This window comes from Tachysurus fulvidraco, chromosome 26 (assembly GCF_022655615.1).
Source record: "Tachysurus fulvidraco isolate hzauxx_2018 chromosome 26, HZAU_PFXX_2.0, whole genome shotgun sequence".
NCBI classification, from domain to species: domain Eukaryota; kingdom Metazoa; phylum Chordata; class Actinopteri; order Siluriformes; family Bagridae; genus Tachysurus; species Tachysurus fulvidraco.
Genome location: NC_062543.1, coordinates 6,758,367 through 6,783,168, shown reverse-complemented (window position 1 = coordinate 6,783,168; position 24,802 = coordinate 6,758,367). Strand labels below are relative to the sequence as shown.

At 38.0% G+C, this 24,802-nt stretch overlaps 1 protein-coding gene across 11 annotated transcripts in view; it reads right to left on the bottom strand.

Moving 5' to 3' along the window:
• The window catches only part of sh3glb2b (SH3-domain GRB2-like endophilin B2b), a 37,032-nt gene that overhangs the window by 10,127 nt on the left and 2,103 nt on the right, over positions 1-24,802 (bottom strand). For 3 of the 11 annotated variants that reach the window (XM_027137797.2, XM_027137801.2, XM_027137800.2), the window contains exons 2-7: positions 21,133-21,274; positions 17,778-17,789; positions 14,315-14,443; positions 7,145-7,278; positions 6,840-6,932; positions 2,063-2,125 (exon numbers count right to left, since the gene is read on the bottom strand). In XM_027137797.2, coding sequence (XP_026993598.1) covers positions 2,063-2,125; positions 6,840-6,932; positions 7,145-7,278; positions 14,315-14,443; positions 17,778-17,789; positions 21,133-21,274 — 573 coding nt within the window. The remainder of the gene's footprint in view (positions 1-2,062; positions 2,126-6,839; positions 6,933-7,144; positions 7,279-14,314; positions 14,444-17,777; positions 17,790-21,132; positions 21,275-24,802) is intronic. The other 8 variants (XM_027137803.2, XM_027137804.2, XM_027137806.2 and 5 more) reach the window with 3 other exon arrangements.

Below are 24,802 nucleotides of genomic sequence, written 5' to 3'. Positions count from 1 at the left end.
TATAAATGGCTTCCTGCTTAAAATATATGCTCATTACATAAGGACTGGAAAAATGGCATTGTGGTGCACATTATAGAGATTAGTACATTGTCGATGAAGTGTTCATCCACGAACATGATCGTCCTAAAGAGGCAATTCTGTGTCGGGTTGAAAACAAGCAGTACTTTATCGAATTATTACATAATTTCCGCTCTCTCAAAACTACTAAATCTCATCCCTAGCTCATGTCTAGTCTAGTATAGTAACATGCCAAGACTCCCACACTAAACAACACTTAAATCCATTGTATATTCAGCATCTGCGCTGCTTGATGATGCAATGGCTTGGAATTCAATGCCTGCAACAAAATACACGAATCAAGTAATTAAGTGCCTAGACAAGGTCAAACAACAGTAAACTTGAAAACAATGACAAGAAGTTCCTACCCCTACATCAAACCTAGACCTATTATCCATAATGTTAAAAACACTGACATGTGAAGACAATTATATTATCTTGTAGCTGCCAACGGTTGGATATATTAGGCAGCAAGTGAATCATTCCTGAAGTTGATTTGATGAAAACAGGAAAACAGTTAGACGGCTAGACAACTAGACGACTGGGTCCGAACTTCTCCAAAACAACAGGTCTGGTGTGGTGATGTCTGGCAAGTAGTTAGTACCTACCAAACATGCTCCAACAGGGTCGCCCAAGCTTTACTGATGCACATCGGGAGAGATGACGTCTAGATCAGACGTCTAGTCTGATCCCACAAAGGAGCTACTGTAGCACAAATTGCAAAACATGTTTATTGTGCCTCTAACAGAAAGATGTCAGAACACTGCAGCTCGCTGTATATAGGAGCCACGAAGGTGACTTGCACTGATGAATCACAGTATGATTTACAGCCTGTGGTTGGCCATGAGGCAAGTAGGAAAGCTGGAGGCAATGTTCTGCTTGGAAGCCTAGAGTGCTGGCATTCATGTAAATGTTCATTTGACACGTACCACCTACCTAAATATTGTTGCAGACCGAGTGACTTTTTTTGTATAAAAAGTCAAAAAAGATTATATAAATTAGGTCAAAGGTGAATCTTCCAGAAATTCCCAGGGCAAAGTAGAAGCTTTCAGAGAGGCAGGATTTAGCCCCAGTCACAGTTGTCTGGTACAGTATCACCATGATAAAAAAAAAGTCAATGTCAATGGAGTGGTACAAAATAAAAGCTGTATGAACTGGCGTAAAGTAAGTGTGTTGAAAGCTTTTAAACTCGACTTGATAAATTCATTTTTATGAACAATATTTTTTGCCCAGTGTAACTATTTAGCTAGTATAGCATCGTTTCAGCTAGTCAGGCTATTCTAATGGTAGCTTTATGGTTCGTCTTTGTTTTTGTTCTGTTTTGTTGTTTTTTTTTAACATAGATTCCAGACGACTGTGTGTTTGACCTGTTTTTGACCAATCTGAAAGAATTGACTGTATACTGAGATTAAATCTCTATTTCTGAGGTTAAATCTGACATCTAAAAGATTCAGATATTTTCAACTCTGAACTCTTACTATAACAAGATCAAAACAAACAAAAAAAAAAAGGTATATTTACTGAATTCATCAAAAGTTACATTTAAAATCCAACACAAATTCACAAGACAAATGAACTAATCACACAAAGTCAATGAGGAGGATAGACAAAAATAGACAAATACACATTTACAAAGAGGAACCCACCCACACACATTCCTTTCACAGTCCATTTTCCAATGCTGTTCTTCGATATTTATCAACTAGTGTAAACATTAAGGCTGGAATTGTAGCAATTTGCTTAAAAATAAAATCGTCCAGTAATGTCAAACGATTAATCTCACTAGAACAAGATATATTTGAACAAAATATGCACGTGGGTGAGACGGACCATTTGAGCGGATAAATCTATGTTTTGAGGTCAGTATGTAGGAGTGTAAATAGCAAGCATATTGCTTTCATGTAAACCAGGTGCTGTGCTTGTCGTTTGGGAATTTGGACTTAGTTCCTTGAGAGGAAAGAGGACAGGAAGAGATAGAGACCAATATTTTCTGCAGCACTCTTACCGCAGATGCACTGGCAGACAGAACATAATTGCGTGGCCTAGTCTCCTGAAAATCAGGTGCAGCCTAAAAGTGAAGGGGGGAAACAGAATTTTACACAGAATCATGCATCCAGATAAACTGCCTCAGCACACTTAGTAACAACTAAGGAAGCACAAACCAAAGCAAGCAAGCAGCAAAGCAAAACATGAGATGCAGAGTTATACGTTAATTCTTTTGTCATTTGCAAAAAAGCAGGCAGCCTCAGACAGGAGAGACGCGTCCATATTGTAATATCCTACTTGATATTTAGCAGCACCTCCTCTCTCACCATGCTTTTTGGGGTTAATTTTTTTTTTTTTTACTTCAACGTCCTTCTCTAATTTTTATAGTGTGTATCAATGAGGTCAAGCATCATCTCAGTTTCATTATACAGTGATTCATAATTTTATAAATCAACACATTAAAAAACTAAATGGCAGAAAATAAATAAATAAAACAAACAAACAAACAAACAAACAAATAAATAAATAGACAAACTATCCCTTACTGCTTCTAACATGCCTTTGGCCTGTGCAATCCTATCATTCATGCATACATTTTATTATTATTTTTTATTCATACAGTGATCCAACGGGATCAGTTAGCTAAAGGATTAGGGAAATCCACTGCAAGATGAAAGTTTTCACATGCTGGGTTGCACCACTCAAGGAGCGTGTATTGCGTCAAGATCTACTTCAGTTTTAAAGATCGTTATACCGTGGTTAGTATTAAAGAAAAAATAGTACAGGTCAATTTTTGTACCTGACTAGGCTTAATTTCTGGACAGGAATCGAGACCCCCAAAAACTCAGCTGTGTTTTGAATGCACCAACTTGGTCATCAACATGGCAAACCAACTATGTGCCTCCCTCTAACTCTCTGGCATCTTGACCTAGCTTTGACCTAAATACTGTGTAAAAATGCTTGAAGAGTGTCTGTCTACAAGGTGGCTTGCAAATAAACCTGTAAATCAGTCTCTCGGGGATTTCAAGATTTTGTAGAAATGAAAGCAAAATCAAGCAACTCTGCAATATTCAGAGATCTGGGCCATGACACGTCACGTGACACGTCACCACACTTTTTCCAAAGCCCTTTTCGCATCAAACAGGCATTGAGCAATCATAGAAAGCAATTACAACATATGTGTCTTCACTGGTAGTGGTTTAAAAGAAAACAACTTGGGCTAGTAATTTCACCAATTTAAGTAGTTTTCTGCAAAAAGAAAGGCACAAATATCTCTGCAAGTTGCATCACAAACTTTAAAAAAAAAAAATGCCACAGCAAAAAGTCATTTTTGACTGCATTAATGACAAAAAACTTCTGAAATCCTAGAGAGACTATTAAATCATGAAATCATTTATATATAATATTTCAACCTCTCTGATCCACTAGTTGTTGTGAGACCCACCTGGATATTTACCTTGGAACATTTGAGAGAAATCCTCCACAAGTTCAACTGTTCATATTTCAACCTGCACTTTACAGTATCACTACTGGTTATTTTATAACATCAAATAATATATTATACATTATGACTATAATATCTATTATAGGCTACTAGCAGAGTTGATTGAGGCTACAAAGGGCAAAAGTTTACAGAATACTTATTGCACTTATTTGGTTTTCTATCTATCAACTCAGTACTGTTCTGTTGTCCTGTCTATTTGACATGCACTGTCCTGTGTATTTATTTGTTTATCGAGTCCTGTGCTACTGTATTATGTGGCTGCACCATGATCCAGTTGAAATGACATTATTTTCTATTATACTGTGGAATAAAATTGACTTGACATAAATAGCCATATTGTATGGCAGGGGTGTCAAAACTTATGCACAGAGAAAAATCTGGCTACAGGTGTTCATTCCACTCATAGGTGCCCACAGCTGGTTTGACAAGCTATCAGAGATGAGCTGATTAAAGTGAAAACCTGCAGCCACACCTGCATCTTGAAGATAAGATAAGACACCTTTGTAATAAGGCATGTCATATCCTTTATTTCATCTATTATCATTTTTGTTAATCTTGCAGCTGTGTGGCTGTTTGTTTAAGCGTTTAAGTCTTGTGTGGTCGGTACAATCAGCACTAGACTAGATTCAATTTAAATTTATTTGTATGCTACTTTTAACAATGGGCATAGTCTTAAAGCAGCTTCACAGAACATAAACATAATACAAACAATATATATAATATTATGTAAAGATTAATATTAGACTTAAATATAAATGTTAGACTTAAATGTAGTTGAATTATGAGAACTTTGGTGTTCTGGTTTTTGGGCCGATAAGTAATATTTCTGCTTTATCAGAATTTAACAATTCAATCTTTTATATCTTTAACACACTCGGTTAACCTAGACAATTTAGATATTTCATCTGGTTTTGATGAGATATATAACTGGGTATCTTCAGCATAAGAATAGAAACTAAGCCTGTGACTTCTAATGATGTTCCCTAAGGTAAGCATGTACTGTATATTGAGAAAAGCAGAAGGTCCTAAAACTGATCCTTGAGGGACCCCATTATTAACTGGCAAGAAACTGAAGGATTCTCCACTTAAATCTACAAAATGGTATAGGTTTATCTATCTCTTCCTGTCCTATTCTTGAAAAGCACTGTAGGTGTGAGTGTAGAGCTTTAGTTTCTAAAAACCTCTATTTTTTTTCCCTCCACTTTCGCTCAAGGTTTCGCTCATTTGGGGGTGTGACTATGACTATTATACCAGGTGCAGGTCTTTTATCTGCAACCATCTTTATGGTGCAGATGATTTGTCTGTAAACATCTTTAATCGGATGGGGCAACAGTGTCTAATGTGCTAGTGAAGATAGTTCCTATGCTGTTAGTCATTTCATCTAGATCATTTGTGTTTAAGGGTACAGTAAGCAGTTGAGACGGATCAGGCAGGTTATTTGTGAATCTGTCTTTGGTGGTTGGAATAATAGTTCTACCGAGTCGATAACGTGGTGAGAAACGGTGAGCCTGTTCTACAGACTGTACAGTGTGTACAGTATGAGGTAATGGTCTGTGATGTCATCAAATAGATATGGATACCCGGAAATCAAACGTATAGACTGTATATGAGAAACTTGTACAACCAAATAGACTGGACAGGCGATTGACTTTATGCAAGTCCTAATTGAACACAAAAGTCAGCACTTGTGTGTTTTTGTGTGCAGAGGAAAGGAATTAGATTCCACCCAATGTAACAAATCTTTCCCTTAAAATCCATACTGTAGACAGACAAACCCCTCAAACATTCATGCCACCAGCTGTAGATATGCTCAATAATAATGTGAAGAAAGCAGAGGGAGACAATTATGCCAATTTTGGTGTGCTCAAACATTCTGATGGCTCTATTTTTGCAAGCCATTTTTTAAATGATCCAAAGTTTTTAAATTTGTATATTTCAATTGTATAACTTTTTAAAAGTAAACACAAATTGAAAAATGGACTTTAAAATACAGTAGATATTCATGCATATGCGTTTAAAAAGTACAGGAGTCGGAATTCAATGGTTCTGTATTAATGACCAGAAGATTCCAAATGTTACCGTGATCCGTGATGTTATTTAGGCCCTAAGCTATGCTACGCTGGTCTACTTAATCTGTGTTAAAAACTTTAAAGGCTCTTTACAGTACATGTCTTTATATTGGTTGGTTATGACTAAACATTTGACAGCTATACTGTATGTATAGCTAAATGTATAGGTTAAACCAGAGAAAACCAAAAGAGAAACAATACGTGAGACAAACACACAGACACTGGTACTCACATCTCCCTCACACTGTGCAAATGACAACAAAGAAACATGTTAATGCACATAAAAAAGATAAGAAATTGCACTCCTCACATGTACACACACATACACATACATACACACAAACACACAGACCAGCGACATGCAAAAATGTGTTTACTGTTCCACGTATTCACATGAATTAAACTAGCAGTACTAGTTAGTCATACTATCTAACTACCAGCTATGTACTGTATGTTTGAGTAGCCAAGAAATTCTAACCACTTTATCAAAAGCATTAGACCCAAATAAAAAAAAAACTGTATCTGCTGTCATAAATTATAGAATGAGTCACAGGTCTTAATGCCAATATGCATCCTTTCTAGTGAATAGACAGTTATTGTGGAAAGGAACAGTTTTTATTCTTATGAAATATACTTAAGACTAGACATTCTTTTTTTTTATATGTCACCTTCATGCAGCACCCCTGATGAATCACCAGGCATTTACTAATAGAAAAAGGGTTTTAATAATCTTCTGAAAGACTGTCTTGGGTATGACACATGATGACATAATCACCCACATGTAAGAGCTATGAAATTGCATTAGACCAAAAGTGAAACGTCTTAGCATCTGGAGTAGCTGTGACTAAAAGCTATTTTTAGACTCTTTTGGACGACTTCCTTTGCAATGAAAGCGGTTCCAGTAATGATGAAGGCAGAGCTCACATGGAGATTTCCTGATGTCCTGATGCAACTCAATCACGAGTGTAAACGTAAACACACTGATCACGCGGTTACTTCATCATCATAGTGATTCAAAGGGATATATTGCACCATTCATATGGTTTCCTGAATAATGCAAGATTGTATTAAGTGGGGAAAATTGCCAATGACTGTCTGAACAGGCGTGCGGAGGTTGGGGGGGGGGGGGGGGGTGGCCGGCGGATCCGGATCTAGAAAGAGTGGCCTAGGTTTTTTTATTTAAAAAAAAAAAAAAAATTTAAGCAAGTAGTAACATGACTCACGGCAGCCTTGGCTTCTGCCAACTTGGCTTTCTTTAGGCGTGCTTTGCAGACATCCAAGTCGAGACGCCGGTTCTCCAATAGCCTTCTTTCTTTCTGAAAGACATACAGGTGATCTAACCACATTTGACCTTTGACCTAGTTATAGACAGAATACTCCAGCTTTGTAAATCCAAAGAATTCCAAAAACATTTGTAAAAAGTGTGTGTGTGTGTGTGTGTGTGTGTGTGTGTGTGTGTGTGTGTGTGTGTGTGTGTGTGTGTGTGTGTGTGTGTGTGTGAACCTCCTTCCAAACAAGCTGATCTTACCGATATGGTTCTCCAGTCACCCTCTAGAAAGTTCCGGAGAGGAGTGAGAAAGCTGATAGCTGATGTTTGTAAGAACTCTCTCTCAGCACTTCCAAGCCTCTTCTGAAAGTCCCCTACGGTGTACAAAGTACTTCCTAAACAGACAAAGAGTGAACTATTACCATTTATTAGAATAGGCCTTAGATTAGATTAGATTACATCTTTCGCGATATACCGTGCAGGCTGTCACAAAACGATCTGGTTATATTTAGGTCATTGTTTAACATTTTATTCGTAGAATTAATTTCATTCATTTTGAAGAGGAAACATTTTCAGCAATATAAAATGTTCAATTCAACTTTCTTTCCTGTCAGATTTTAGACTCAGATTGTCCTGTCTAATAATTATCTAATAATGTCCAATAATTCATGGCATCACAAATTAGAGTCTGTCTGTCTGCTTTCTGCTAAAATGCAAAGGAAACGTTGGAAAAGAATTAAAGGTACAAATCCACTATTGAATGAATGTGAATTAATATTAATCACAGAAAAGTACTACATATGACACATACTACAATGCTTCTCTTTTCCTACCCCATGAGGTAAAGGAGAGAACAAGGTCATGTGTGGAGGTATTTTTTTTTTTTTTGGAGGTATTCTTTTAATCCCCTTACTGGTCACAGGAACTATGAGTAAAACTTCCACTTAACACTTGACAGTGTCCATTGTGTAGGAGAATGATTTCCATAAATCACTTAAAAAATCTGAACACAGGAAATAATGAACTTCCTCATGAAACACACGAGCAGGAGATGCCATCCGGCCCACTCCCCGTCTTCATCTGTTATGCAAACCATTTATAGAAAATAAAACTTTTATCATTCAACTTTCAAAAATTTAACCCACAAACAAGCCCTGAAATGATCCTATAAAGCAGAAATACATTCAAATTGTATTAAATAAACGGTCAGAAAAGCTGTTTCCTTTAAATGGGGCACGATTTTACATTCCAATTTAAAAACAGTTGCCAAATACTTGTAAATACATGCAAAAGTAGAAATGTAATAAATATTTTTTAAAGGCTTTGCAGATCATGGAAGTGAAGGAAACCGCTCCACGTACTACAAATATTACTTTATACCTGTGGGTTTTATTACTTTCACTTAAGTAATTGTTTAAATGAATAATTAACTGAGCTAAAATAAACATTACATAAACACTGTTGTTACGCTAGCTACACAATACTGTATGGGTAAAGGTATGTGGAAACCTAACAAATACACCCCTATGTGCAATAATCATGAGTAATATCTGATAAATGTCCGTTAACCTTTTAGTGTGTGTCTTGTGAGTCAGTGGAGTTACTGAAATGTGATGATTCACACAAAGCTGATAAAGTGGTGGCTAAAATAGTTAAGGCTCTGGGTTTGTTGATCAGGATGTTGGGGTCCAAGCAACAGCACTGACAAGCTGCCATTGTTGAACCCCTGAGCAAGGCCTGGTGGTCTGATCTCAAAATCCGGAGCAGTGATATGAAAAGAATTCCACAGAGTTTGTTCCACAGTGTAATGTCTGTGTGGCAATAATAAAGGCTTCTTCTTCTATTTCTCCTTCACTCTTCTATAAAGTATTTTCACTGGATATTAGTGTGTGTGGCTGTGGGGCTTTGTGTGATCATTCAGTCATAAGAGGATTAGTAAGGTCAGGCAAGGAGGCCTTCCTATTAATCCCAATGGTATCCAGGTCCGCGAAGGTCATCAGAGTTTTTCATGGCCATCTTTCTTATATAACAAATCATGTCTATATGGCGTTTACTTTGTCCACAGGGTATTGTCATTCTACAAGAGGCTTATGCTTCTAACTTTATAGAAGACCCACATATACAGTACAAACCAAAAGTTTGGACACACCTTCCAAAAGTTTGGACACACCACCTTTTCAACAGACAATGACACCAAACACACCTCCAGGCTGTGTAAGGGCTATTTGACCATGAAGGAGAGTGATGGGGTGCTGCGCCAGATGACATGGCCTCCACAGTCCCCGGACCTGAACCCGATTGAGATGGTCTGGGGTGAGCTGGACCGCAGAGTGAAGGCAAAAGGGCCAACAAGTGCTAAGCATCTCTGGGAACTCCTTCAAGACTGTTGGAAGACCATTTCAGGTGACGACCTCTTGAAGCTCATCAAGAGAATGCCAAGAGTGTGCAAAGCAGTAATCAAAGCAAAAGGTGGCTACTTTGAAGAACCTAGAATATGACATATTTTCAGTCGTTTCACACTTTTTTGTTATGTACGTATATAATTCCACACGTGTTAATTCATAGTTTTGATGCCTTCAGTGTGAATCTACAATTTTCATAGTCATAAAAATAAAGAAAACTCTTTGAATGAGAAGGTGTGTCCAAACTTTTGGTCTGTACTGTATATGTATTATGGCCAAGTGTCTACATAATTCTAGTGTCTGTTTATCAACTGTTACACTCATGTCTGGTGCTAGAATTGTGGCAGGTTTTAAAATCTAACCCTTGACAGAATTTGTAACCTTTGTCCTCCTGGGTCAATAGTGACCTGGTCTGGTTTAGCTGTTTATAAAGCATGAAATCTAAAATTATCCTCCAATGCTGTGTTACACCATTTTATTTCATTTCATTTAAACCCGTATTAAATAAAACATCTCATATATAAACATTTGACAACAAAAATCTTATAAAAATAGGCAGAAATTCTGAATTATTTTGACTGTATTTAAGAAGAGTACATTTTTATGGACTGTTATATGGCAATGTTTAGTTAGAATCCTTTATTGAAACCATTTCAAATTGTATAATGGCAGCACATAATAACACCGGTTGTCCTCCCAGATCAAAACTGACCCAGTAAGTCAACTGTTTACGAAGCGTAAAATGTATCACCCAAGTCTGTGTTAAGCCTTTTAGCCAACTTCATTAGTATTTCGATTGATCACAGACCGCTCATCAAATATTGCTTGAAAAACTTGAAACAATTGCATTTGCAGAAAAATAGTTCCTGTGTGTGTGCGTGTGTGTGCATAAGAAAGAGTACTTGACAGTGTCTTTGTGTGAATATGAATTCATTTGCACGAGTGGAAGTGTGTAATTGTAATGGTATTTCATAAAATCAATGCATGGAATTTTTGGCACTGATGCTTGTTTTTGAAATCACATGAGCACAGGCAGAATCAGGAAGAATCAGCACTTCCTGTTTGAGAGAGATCGGTCAGGATGAGCAAATGGAAGAGAGAGAGACGGTGGTATCCATTTATTATTTTTGTTAAGGTGGCCCACTCTACCTTTATTCTGGTTGCGGTTTAGGAGAAGTTTTGTCTCTCCTGGAGATTACAGAAGTATTCTGGTAAAGAACGGTCATCAGAAGCACATTTATCGTTTTGGGAGAGCAAGACACAATGACATACTTCCAGGTAAAAGCCGACTTTGAGGAATATCCGACCCTGTTTCTTGCCAGTAGCAGTGCAGAGAACCTCCATTTTGTTTTCCTTAATTTTTCTCACCATGATCAGCTTTTTATTTAGCAGCTCCTGGACACAAGTATGTGATGTAAAAAAGTTGTCACAGGTGATGTCACAGGTCTCTTGAGACCTTCCATCATGTCAAGTACCACATATTTGACCTTTTTCTTTTTTTTTGCCACTGTACAGGTTTTCCGCTGTATATTGCATTTTCCAAGCCTAGATGGTCCTGGCATTGAAAGCTGCCATAACTGTTATGCCATACTTCCCTGGTTTTATACGCATGTACTGTTTGAAGGCACAGGAACTTCTAAAGGGAACCAGACACTCATCCACAGTCACATCAGTGCTGATTGTTCATCAGCACCAGAAGACACACATCAGTTGAATCTTCCTCGTCGGATGAACTACAATACACATTCTTATTACACTTACTACCTCTTCTACAGGTTCCTCTGTTCGCTATAGTACACATTCTTATTACACTTACTGCCTCTTCTACAGCTTCCTCTATTCTCTTTCTTCCTTCACAAGATTCCAAATAAGGTCAAGAGCCTCTACTTTGTTGGTGCGTGTTTGTTCTTGTCTCGTCCCTATGTACGGAAAGACAGATCTGTGGGGGATGTTTACATATCGGAAGACTTGAAATTGTCTGAAATTATGTGTGTTTATGGGTCAGGCAAAGGTAATCTAGGGATGTGGTAAGTGAGTCTATTTCTGTCTCTGTGTGTGTGTGTGTGTGTGTGTGTGTGTGTGTGTGTGTGTGTGTCTGTCTGTCTGTCTGTCTGTCTGTCTGTCTGTCTGTCTGTCTGTCTGTGTGTCTGTGTCTGTGTGTGTGTGTGTGTGTGTGTGTGTGTGTCTGTCTGTCTGTCTGTCTGTCTGTCTGTCTGTCTGTCTGTCTGTCTGTCTGTCTGTCTGTGTGTGTGTGTGTGTGTGTGTGTGTGTGTGTGTGTGTGTGTCTGTGTCTGTGTGTGTGTGTGTGTATGTGTCTGTCTGTGTGTGTGTGTGTGTGTGTGTCTGTGTGTGTGTGTGTATGTGTGTGTGTGTGTATGTGTCTGTGTGTGTGTGTGTGTGTGTGTGTGTGTGTGTGTGTGTGTGTGTGTGTGTGTGTGTGTGTGTGTGAAAACTGCAATAGTTTGACTCATTGCTTCACTGCATCACCCAGTTTAGACTGGTGTATATTTGACCTGATAAGACCGGAGATTCTATACAATTAAATAAAACACAAAATTCAATCAAAATAGTGTCTATTAAGTTTGTGCGCGAATGCCACAGTAAGCAACTATTCGTGTTATTTTCAAGCAATTAGATTGAATAAGACCATATTTTTGGCCGCTGTATTTTACAGACAGTACATTTACAGACTACAAGTTCAACCAACCAAGCAAAGCACGGTCTGCAGATGTTCTGGATGTGGGCTCAGGATTGTATGATAAGCTCGCAGGTTTCTTCACACAAATGTTTACCGCTCCTTGTATCTTGCAATAGTTCGGACCCTGTAATTGTGAAATGCTCTGAAAGGGTGGAAATATTGCATATGAAACCCTGCAATCCTGCTCACCTGGGCGACTTTAATTTTAATTTTATCTATAAGGACGTACACTCATAGAAAATGCATACTGTAGCTCCTTGACCTACCTGGAGCAAGAGATCACATATGTAATGCTGCTTTACAATTAAAATAAAACCCTGCCAAGCGAGCCTCCAAACAATACCGTCTCATCCTCAACACTTCATCTTGTAACTGGACAGTGGTTTTCAGATCATACACCTCCAACACTCAACTAAATTCTTCCATGTATTCTACAAGATTCTTTACATGGTCAAGATTCTGTACATGCCAGATGACACCAGGCCACCCAGACAAAAGATCGCTGTTATCCTGATGAAGCATGGAGAAAACTAATTGGACCCAACATAAACAAGAACAAAGACATTTTTAATCAGGGACTTAAACAGGACGTAACACCCCGGTCTCTGTGTAAACAATGTAGAGGTAGGCAGACAGGCTAGATTCAAATTTCTGGGAAGCAATGTGACTGAGTCGCTCCTGGTCACTATACACTGCATACAATGTTAAGAAAACTGGACAAAACCTGTTTTTTCCTGAGTCGGATTGTTATTGCTTATACCTTGACGCCTATGCTTTTCCCTAATGGTTCCTTTGGATCCAAACAATACTTAAATTTTAAAAAAAAACATAAACAGGACAAAGCTTACGATAACCTTCTGAACCTTTCTGAACACTCAGTAACTAAATACTTTGTCCATCAGTTTAGCAACCTGGAACTGCTTGATTTGCTCATTTGCTTTCAATTTTACTTGCAAAAACGAACGGTGAGGGCGATCTTGCACAGCCTTTATTAAGTCATTCCACAAGTCTTCATTAGTTATGTTTCCAAAAGACTTTCAATATGATTTCATGAGGATCTTCTTCTTCTGAATCCATTCTTTTGTTGATCTCTATTTGTGCTTTGACTAGATTCCCAATCCCATTTAAAGAGAAGCAGCACCATAGTATGATGCTGCCACCACCATGTTTCATAGTGGGTTTGGTGTTTGTTTGGACGTTTATTGTTTTTGCAAACATATCTTTCAAACTTATGACCAAGAAGTTCTAACTTAGTCTCATTATATGAAGACGTGGTTTAGGATGATTTAGATGGGTTTAGATTTTTTTTTTTTTTGTGAGAAAGGGATTTGATCTAGTCACCCCATGGCCCAGGCGTGTGAATACAAGAGTCTGTTATGACAGGGAGTTCCTGCAGCTCCGTTAATATTGCTGTATGTCTCTTAGTAGCCTCCATGACAAGTTTTATTCTTATGCTTTCATCAGTTGTAGGGACGTCCTATTCACGTCACTGTTGTGCCTTCTTTTCTCCGCTTGGTCTTGATTTTTCATGCTTCAGCAGTCAAATGAAACCAAAGTGATGTCAAGAACAAGAAACTCTCACAGAAAGTGTGAGTGAGTGTACTGTGTTTAATCAGAAACACTCCATTAATAAGAATCAAGATAAGAATCATCCGATTTATTGATCAGCACTAATGCAGCATTGAATCCAGCTGAATTTGTTCCTACAATTCAGCTGGATTCAATGCTGCATTAGTGCTGATCAATAAATCGGATGATTCTTATTATCTTGGTCACATATGAGCGGTGTATTTATGCTAAATAAAAATGTCTGGGACATTATTATATCTTTAAATGAAGCTCCAGTGGCCTATACAAACAGAATGTGACGGAGTGTATCTTAAAATACCTGAGCGACTTGTCAGTATTTATTTGTCTTTATATACAGTAGCTGGTCATTTTTATGCTGCAGATATATTTGCAATTTGAATGTACAGATAATTTAGACGTGATTTAAAGGAGAATTACTATTCCAATGTTATTTCTTTACTAATTAGGGCATCACTGTACTGCTGATGCCCTGTTCTTATTTTGGATGTATTCAGTAATCCGGTTCCATGCTTTTGGAGTATGACAGGGAAGACAATTGTGCCATCTACTGCCCAGTGAACAGCATTAGAATAAATACAGTTCATAAGCCAGAATTGGCAGAATTGTTGAGAATTGGCTTTATAAGACCTCGATTCCATCTCATTCATTACGGGTGTCACACATTACCCTTTTCTGAAATTAATAACCTAGAAAAATCCCATCAAATATCTGCTCTGAGAGCACAGGTTCAGCTTTACATACCATACGCAGTCCCAGGTCCAAAGTCCTTAGCAGCATCCTGCATGTACTGCCCCAGCAGCTCACCAGTGGTTGTTCTTGCTGGGAGCTTTCTGTCCAGTTTCTCATAGAAGAACTCCTCAATGCGGGCACCTATGTGGACATTTGTATTAAAAGATTTTACCAGAATTTACACATTACAAACTTCAGGCTATGAGTTGCAAGAAACAAAAAAACAGAACTAAGGATATAAAAATAAAGAAATAAAGATATTATTTTAATAATAATCATTTAAATAATATCAAGATTTAGATGCAACATGAATATGATTTTCATAGACTTTAAATTTTTGACCCAAACAAAGCACCAGAATTGAATCATGAGGTCCATAAATCATAAAGTTTATTCTGATCCATAATCCAATATTTGAGTCACATGTTCAAAATGATCTAACACCCAAGTGGTGCTGTAAGCAGAAATTTAGAAATGGGAAATGATAAAATGTTTATGTATATTAAAAACTTTTTTTTAAAAATTAGACTACACTGTTTTAGCCACGGAAATAATCAGTTGCATTCAGTATCGTTTCCCCAATATTACTGGAACCGATCATTTTAAGTTGGGCTATATGACATACAGAATTACAATATACTGTAACAGAATAAGGCCAATCTAATGCTATAGCTAAATAGAAAATCTTTTCAAAAATTACTATATCCTTACATGTGCATGTGCTTATTTATTGACCTCATTACCATAGCTCTAACTGTAGGAGAAGGAAAGTCAATCATATGAAATATATGATTGGCTATAGCTAAATAATTTAATATGATTTCTTAGTCAGCAGCAAAGAAAGCTTAGAGGGGGGAAAGAGAGAGAGAGAGAGAGAGAGAGAGAGAGAGAGAGAGAGAGAGAGAGAGAGAGAGAGAGAGAGGCATTCAATTTTGAAATGATTCCCTTCACTGAGCAATATTCAGGTGAATCAATTTTGACTAATACAAATATTCAAAGGCATGATATGCTGCCTGTATCATGTTTACCATGCTTCTGAATTATCTCTGAAGGACCAGTGTAGCTGCAGGCTTTTATTCTGAACAAACTGGTGCTCACTTGAGACCAGTCCCTTAAAGGTGGAAATTGATTAAGTGCAAACCTAGAGCTACACTGGACTATCCAAGCAACATGAAGAGACACAAATAAACCAATAAAGACAGACACACAGAATGAAGAACAACACAAGATCACGCGTGAGGTGAGACGGACCTCAGAAATTCTAATTGTACAGGTACATTCTTCAAAAATGTTACTTTATTTCTTTGGAAATTTTTATTCTATTTCACCCCTCCTAACTTCCAGGAGTGGTGAGAATCACCTGGATATCTTCTTTTACAAATAATGCTTATGCTTAATGAGACCTCACAACAAAGTCACCAATGCCCCTTTTCCACCAGAAAGAACCGGGTACTGGTTCAGAGCTAGTGCTAGTGCTGGTTTAAAGTTGGTTCCACTGGCGAGCCAAGTCTTACGTCACTGCATACAACGTTATACAGCAACGTTAGCGCAGCAGCGGCAAACAAGCACAACATCAACAATGGCGGATGTTGCTTTACTGTTAATGCTCATGGCTTTGCGAACCTACGTTGGCATCCGAACACAGCGAATCCAACGTGTACGTGCAGCTCGATGCAATTGGTATAGACGTAGGTTGCGATCGAGAATAATGGAAAGTACATAACATACTTAGCATGTAGCTACCTACTATCAGGTGTGCTGATAATTGATCATACTGCGGTAAAGTAAAAGTGTATTAAACACTGGTATACTTAAGGTACATTATCAAAGGTGTGAGGCGAACGTGCTAACCACTAAGCCACTGTGCCCCCCATGAAACACAAATTGAGGACTGCAAAAAAAATATATTCTTGAACCCAAACACTTCTAGTACCTGTACAGTGATGGCTAAAAGGAGTAAGGTTCTGGATTAATGATCAGACGGTCAGGGGTTCCAGTGCCACTGTTGGGCCCTTTAGCAATGCCCTTAACCCTATCTGCTCCAAGGTCACTGTATCAACTCTTACCATGTGCTCTGACCCCATCTTCCTTTATCACGGCAGACCCTGCAGTCTGACCCCAACTTCCCAAGCTGGGATCTGCAAAGGAAGGATTTCACTGTTCTGTAATATATACGTGACAAATAAAGGCTCTTTCCACCTTTGGCTTCACCATCGGTGGTATCTCTATTGGTGCTCATAAAAATTATTACACACTTCTTGAAAGGGGCAAGTTGCCTCCATCCAGAACAACCAGTGCAGGATCTCTCCCTTGTGCTTCATGCTTGGGTGAAAAGCTCATCTTGTGTGCAACTGTTTGCCAGATGACTTTTAGGTAACCATGTGTCTGAACCACTGTTTTCTCAGATCCATCCAATTCTTGAGTAAATTTAACGCCATTTGTCCATCAAAACTTTCCATTGAACCTGCATAGGATTGGTGCAGACCAAACAGCAGCCACTGTTTATCTGTTGTGTTGGAAAGACTTCAATGGGCATTCTAGTTTGTCTAAACTTCCACTAGCCTACTGGCATATTTCCTCATCTCTCAACAACCTTTTAGTGCTAAGGTGTATCGTTTCCAAATAACATATTTTATCCAGGTGATTCCCACTGCGCCTGACGGTAACTGCGGTTCTATGATACCTTGATTACTGCCAGGGTTCCTTGACTATCCAGGTCAAGTTTATCTGATCAATGTTTTAAATATAAATTCACAAACAGAAGAACAATAAAACAAATGACCCTTTTTTTGTCTGATGTTTTATCCAACCACGAAGGTTGACTTGATTTACCACAAATACTCAAATAGATATTGAGCCTTATCCTATCATTTTCTGACAATAGTTCAGCTACAATACGTGCTGTTATGCTGAGTGAATACCAGTCCACCGCCAGATCACAGAAAATGGCAAAACTTTTTGCCTTAGATTGGAATAAAAGGGCAAATCATACCACAGCAAATAAGAAATGGAGAAAAATTCATGTAAACACCACTGTCAAAGAAAATGAAATGGAAAAACCTTGCAGATAAAAGAAAGAGAAGTGTATTTTACTTTTCCACCACATCCAGAAGTTGCTTATTATTACAAAAATAGTGTCTTTATAACAAGCACGATCATTTGAAGATCATCAAGATTTTCAGGTGGTTGAGAAATGCTGGTTCTACTTGAGATGCCACCCATAAATCTCCTAATGGGAAGCCTACAAACTGATTTCCAAACTAGTTAGTTGTTCAAGGGGAATCAGATGTTCTTCTACAGCTGGATTGGTAAATAAATAAAAAAAAAATTAAAAAAAAAATAAAAAGCTCTCAGACCTTCTGGAAGAGTTCCCAGCACTGTGGCCATTAGCTTCAGTACTCAAAATGGGAGAGTTGGAAAAGTGGCTGAGGTTATGATCTGGAGCATAGGGAACTGCAAATACAGGAAAACTTACCAGTGTTGTCAACTGGAGCATGTGAAGAGTCAGAAAATTACATGTTAGAGTCTCATTTAACTGAAGATATTTCACCACTTATCTAAGAGGCTGCTGTAAAACGTGTGGAAGCCCCTCGGATGAGTGAAAAAACATCTTCACGATTATAACAAGTCCAGGTGCCTCAATAGAAAATTCACTCCTCTGATACATTCAGAACCACCAAACATTTGACAAACATCTCGTTGGATAAAAAACCCGATATCCACTGCAGCAACACAATCATTGTTGCACTTCGTCCAAATTACTCCTATATTTCTTGTGTGAAACCAGAATAATGATGGAAAATGTTAGACCATTAGCATTTTCTAAGAAATAATCCTTACAATTGTTTTTAGACCGACTTTTACTTCAATTCTTATTCTTCACAGCTGATTCAAAGCACAGAGCTAATATACCCCATTTTACAGTATTGTAACTACCTTGTAACACAATATAAAGTGTTAAAGTGTAATGGGTATGTACAGTATTATAATAATAATAATAATAAATAAATAAATAAATCCTTATTTAAAAAATCTAAATTAAGGCTAAAGACTAAAAATGTTCCCTCTGAGATTTTAGCTGGTACTCATTTATCCAATTGATTTATTGAACCATTTATTCATTTGTCAAAAAGCATTTATAGCTCAGACTTCTATGTCACTATGAAAAAATGAATAAAAAAAACTAAAAACTAAAACTGATAATAAATTTAAGCATAAAAAACAAATAAAACAACCAACATCACTAACAATTCCAAACTTCCGCTGGCGACATTTAACATGGCAAATATGTTACGAGCTCGAAATGTTAAACGAGTACAAGATTTTATTCATTTTAAGTTTTTGACCTGTCCATGTGACCAGTGCAGTCCGATCGCCCCTCCTGAGCCTCAAAGAACGGTGTAAAACGATCAGATATCTACCTTTCCAAAGTCACCCAATGGTGTATAATGCAGCATTTACAATTAATGCCAACATCATACAGCGATCATTTACTTTTTCGGTCTCATCTGTGCATGTGTGACTGACTACATAAACATCGTATCAAACTTAAGCTCAAGTCGTCACTCGACACACCATACACACTTTAATATTTCTCAGCCTGAGCATTTGGTGGATTTCTGCCATCTCACAGCAACTTGCTTTTGCCTGTTACTGTACCTATCTCTCAGAGTGTGTGGTCAAATACAATTCTCTACTCAGTGTACTATTATGTAAAAAAAAACCATTAGCTTGCCACCAGAGTTCATAATACTAAGCTCCATATACACGACTTACGCTCATGCAGTCGTCATTGTATCTCTTGGCACAGCAGCTGATCATCTAGACCACACTTGGCTCCTATTTTATAATAAGCTACAGTAGCTGATTCAAAATGGACTTTTAAGTGGACTAACTAACTAGGGCTTTATTTCACATGTGCTTCCTTACAGCAATAATTAAAGTATTTTTTATTTTTTATTTTATTCATCATGCCAGAATTTCTTATTGTCAATGATCAGAGGCAAGAACAACAGATTAAGAGCTTCTGTTATATCTAAAAACCTAGAGAGTTGTAGATATATTTTCTTGCGTAGTTACTGTGTGCTTCTTGCCTCATCATGCAATGTGTAAGACGTTTTATTAGGTTACCTACTGCATATTTCAGGAAGATGCTATAGTACCTTCTCCTAATATTTTTGATGAACTCTTTTACAAAATAAAGCCTGCTGATGCTTATACGAGAACCGAGAACATAATGTCTCACGCTGCCTATCTTATACGTTCGTCATTATTTTCTCCTGTGTATTCTCTCATCTTAATTACTTTACACTGCAGTGATGGGCCAGTCATCACATCACACTAGTGTAATGTAATCTGGAGCGACCTTCTTTATTCCACACTCCATAATGATCATTTACTTCAATCTCGCTAATCTTATTCATTCAATTCAGTGCAATGGACATTGTCTCAAAGCAGCTTTACAGAACATCATTTTTATTTATTTTTTTACAAAATTATTACTCCTATTATGATACAAAGGTTTAAGATTAATGTTAGACTAAATGTGTTTGTATTTTTTTTTTTTTTATCCCTAACAAGCAAACCTGAGGTGAATGAAGAAGAAATTAAAGACTGTAGAAATGAAAGACTCTCTATGACTGAAGAAGAAGAAACTCTGAGAGGAACCAGACTCATCTTGGTGACACTGGAGTGTGTGATTATAAATATACAGTCCGATTTGTTGTCCGATTAGGAAGTTGTTATCCTCATTACTGGCATCATAACACAGGTTGTCCTTTAACTGACATCATAAAACTAAACTCAACATTGAACAAACATTCAGCTACAACCAACACTAACGAAACAAGACTTAACATCAGCCACAGAGACAACACAGTCGCTCAAATGGGAAACTGCTGAGCTGCCAAAGCCACCGAATGTTATATTTTTATATACCAACTTGGAAAGAAGCGTGTTGAGGAGGTTCACATTCCAACTGGGAATACTGGGATCATGATGCTTATATTGCCAACACCGAGACTTATCAGAGTCTCATGTCAGCTTTATTAGGCCTCGGTGTTGTTTTTACTTTTTGTGGGCTTGAGAATATGAGATTATGCCACAGTGAACATTATAATTTCCATTAGGTTTGGCTGGGGAAAAAACTGGTGAAGATTGAAACCAAAATAGATTTAGTCAAATAGACTACTAACCATCTAGGTGATGTTAATTAAATTTTAGTTCAAGGTCATTACAAATGTAATTTTACAGCATTCATGCAGAAAACTAAAAAAAGAAAAGTAAAGATTGTTAAAGAACTTTCTACATTTTCATACATGCCCTGAGATGAAACCTTTATGAGTTACAACATTGATTAAACAATTGATTCTAAATCGATCCTAGTTACTGAGTCACTAACTTGTTGGGCATTTTGTAGGGACCGGCATCCTGAAGAAGAACGTATTAGCACGTCCTGCAGTGCTTTAATTCTCTTTTAATACATGGTAAAACAACATGTTCAGAATTGATTCATTTATTCATGCTTAATGCTGTGAAACATCTGAAAACAAGGTTTTGTTATCTCTTACGTTATAAGCTACAAACAGTTTTTTTTTCTTCTTCCTTTTCTTCCAACTAAACAGACTCATGTATCTAACAGGACTATGGAGTAAACCAAAAGAACACAATTTGGCATTCTTTAAAAGCTCACGTTTTATCATTTTTTAAGTTCTCTCTAAGCACAACACACCGCTTTATGGCGTTAAACGTGGCCGCTCAATCCGACAACGCCTGGCGTGACGTGGGTTAATGAACCATGTAATCCATGCAACCACGTAAGGGATTCTTACTAGGGTTTGGCTGCAGCAGCACCTCAGTCTGCCTTAAGATCTTCTCTGTCCAGTTCTTGGTGCAGTCTCCTCTAGCAAGCAGGTTTTCCAGATGAGCATCCAGTTCGGTTTTCTCCGCTTGACCCAGCTTCTCCTCTGTGAACTGAGAAGAAAAAACGAACAGTGAAATCTTAAGTCCATTGGCAAGGTTTTTACTTACACCCAAGGACATGATGTTGCAGTTTTTTTATGAATTCTCCTTATATCATACGTTCATATGCCGAGACATGCTTAGATAGGCTAATACAATGGCAGAGAAGGTCATTTTGATGGTGATTAGTGCATATTTAGTCAATATTATAAAGATTTATTTCTACCTTGCAAGATCACAGGGGTTTCATGTACTGTTTGCATGGTATTAGCCTACTCTTTACCACTATATTAGTTTTATTATCCTATCTGCTTTCATGTTAAGGAAGATCTAACACCGAAAAAAAAAAAAAAAAAAGCTGGAGTCATTCTTACAAATCACTGGTTCCAATCTGCAGCGTGCCAAATACACTCTTCAAGACACATAATTACCGTGTTCGACTTACTGAAGCTTACAGAGAACGCTGTTAAGCAACGTGAAAGTGAAATCAAAGAGAACATGAGACACACACACACACACACACACACACACACACACGGTATCATTAGGCAGACAATTTTCGTGGGCCAAAATGCAAAGCACTAAAAAAAATTTTTATTTGTTTACCAAAAATTGTCAGTTGAATAAATGGCTTGTAACTTCCAACGACACATAGTCAGATTATTATGTACTACGCAATGCAAGTAAGTGAAAATTATGGGCCGAAATAAAAAAAGAAAGAATAAAAAGCCGGACAAACACACAGGTGGTGGTGGTACCAATAGTAAACGTAATAGGGTTAAGAGCCTTGCTCAGTGGCCCAGCAGTGCCAATGTTGGGAAGTGAACTATCTTTTGACTGGTTGAGCAACATCTTAACCACTGAGCTACCACTTCCTCTGGTGATGCAGCAGTAACACTAACAGTAGTAGTATTAGTAGTACCAGTCATGATACCAGTAACAGTAGTAATACTAGTAGTGGTTGAGTAGCAAAAGCCTTTTATCTTTTAAGCCATTGCATTCATATATTTTGACTTTTCAAAACATAATTAATGCTTAAATAAATAATGAACAAGTAATAAATAATAAACAAAAATCGGGGGTTTCCTCCGGGTACTCCGGTTTCCTCCCCCGGTCCAAAGACATGCATGGTAGGTTGATTGGCATCTCTGGAAAATTGTCCATAGTGTGTGAGTGTGTGAGTGAATGAGAGTGTGTGTGTGTCCTGTGATGGGTTGGCACTCTGTCCAGGGTGTATCCTGCCTTGATGCCCGATGACGCCTGAGACAGGCACAGGCCCCCCGTGACCCGAGAAGTTTGGATAAGTGGTAGAAAATGAATGAATAATAAATAAAAAAGTTCTTTCATTAGGATGACACCACAAAACTGACTTAATATATAAAAAAAAACCATCACACTTATTATAAATTACATTTGACCTACAAAGTCATCTGGGAATTCCTGTCTTCTAAGATATACCATAAGATATTTCGTCCCACAGTGGGGAAATTTCCCTGTTACAGCAGCCAAGAGTAATAAAATGCAAATATATAAAATCTATCTGTCCTATCGTACTGAGAGTCGTGTTTAGTGTATTTAATTTAAGTGCAATAAATAAATAAAAATAGATATCTGAGTTCCTTTCTTCACCAGGCCCAAAGGGTTGTGGTGAGACATGCAGTAAAGCATCATGTGATTTCTCCAGCACATGATTATTATTCACATGGTTCTTATCCCAAAGGTTTGAGGAATGAAAGCATAGGGCTACCTCATGTAAGAGCTTCACTGTAACTGGCAGTACGCTCATCCTATCTCAGCGTTAGAGGGTACTATAACCTGACAATAAAACAGTGTGCAACATGGATTTCCTTCCTCACATTCAGGAATCCCCTGCTGTGAATTACGCCACTTACAAACCGGAAAATCCTCTGCTGATACAACAGAAAACACAGGACACTCAAATTCTAATTATACTCAGATTCCGTAGTGCACACCGACCAGCCATGACATTAAAACCACCTACTTAATATTGTGCAGGTTCCCCTTGTGCTACCAAGTCCTGTCAAGACCAGGACTCCACCAGACCTCTGAAAGGGTGCTGTGGTGTCTGGCACCAAAAGGACTCCGTGGATAAGACTAGATTGTACAGCTCATCCCACAGATGCTGAATCAGATTGAGATATGATGAATTCAGAGGCCAAATCAACACCTTGAACTCTCTGTCATGTTCCACAAACCATTCCTGAACTATTTTTGCATAGTGATTCTGATGAAAAGAAGCCTCTGTGTTAGTAAATGCTCGTGCCATAAATCAGGGGACTCGGTCTGCAGCAAGAATCACTCTGTCATCACCATGAATGCCAGCAGAAATAGGCCCAAGGCCTCCACCAGCTTGCCTTCTTCTCATAGTGCATCTTGGTGCCATCTCTGTCCCAGTCGAGTGACATACACACACACGGCAATCCACACGATGTAAAGAAAAACGTGATTCATCAGACTCTGGGCACGCTGGCCACCAGTCTGTGTTTATACACCCTTATATACTGCAAACTGTGATGCACTGTGTGTTCTGACACCTTTCTTACAGAGCCAACCTCAACTTTGACTTCAAATTGTGCTACAGTAGCTCTCCTGTGGGATCGGACCAGATGGCTTTGCCTTCTATCCCCACACACAATTCGGCTTTTATTAAAGTCACGTAAATCCTTAAACATGTCTTTTTTTCCTGTTTTCAACACCTTTTACTTTGAGAACTGACTGTTCACTTGCTGCCTATTATTCTCCCCCTGCTTGACTCCATTATTGGTCTTCATGTCAGTGGTTTTAATGTTATGGCTGATCGGTGCAGGTCTCTCTTTTATACTGTCATATAGACACTCAAACTCACACACAAAGCACACACGTGCCTTAAAAAACACACAACCTCGACACACAAACCCAGCAGCTGGCCTCTTTCAAAACAAAGCATACACACGTCTTTTATCACAAAGCCACGTGGATTGTTCGCTGTACTGTTACACAAAGAAGATAACTGAAATTAACTTTAGCGTAGATCAGACGAGCATAGCAAATCAATTAGTAGATTTAATTCACATAGCTGATGTTCTCAAATAAAGTCTCTCTTTGTCTCTAACCAAATAGTGTCATTATAGCTATACAGGGTTTAAAAGCCCCCAGGAACACCACTGTGTGTGACGCACACACACCATGCCAGTGTCACTGCAGGGATGCAAACAATCCAACCCTAAATAAAATCTCCCCAGCGGTGATCTGACCTCCAGTAATGTATGGGGTAAAAGAGTGATGGCAAACTGTGCAGATGGACTGCAGATACAGTCATTTATTTCCAAACAAAACCAGATAGATAAAGAGGACGGAAACTCTGAACCAGCCTGTCATTGCTAGAGGCACAAAAAAAACCTGCAAATAAAAGGTAATGATAGATAGCTGTAGCTCTTCTGTTCAAAGTCAAATGAAGTTAAATGTTTGTACAAAGCAATTGTGCAAGTCATAGACATTGAGGATATAGAGCTTATAAACTGATAAAAGTATCTATGTTTT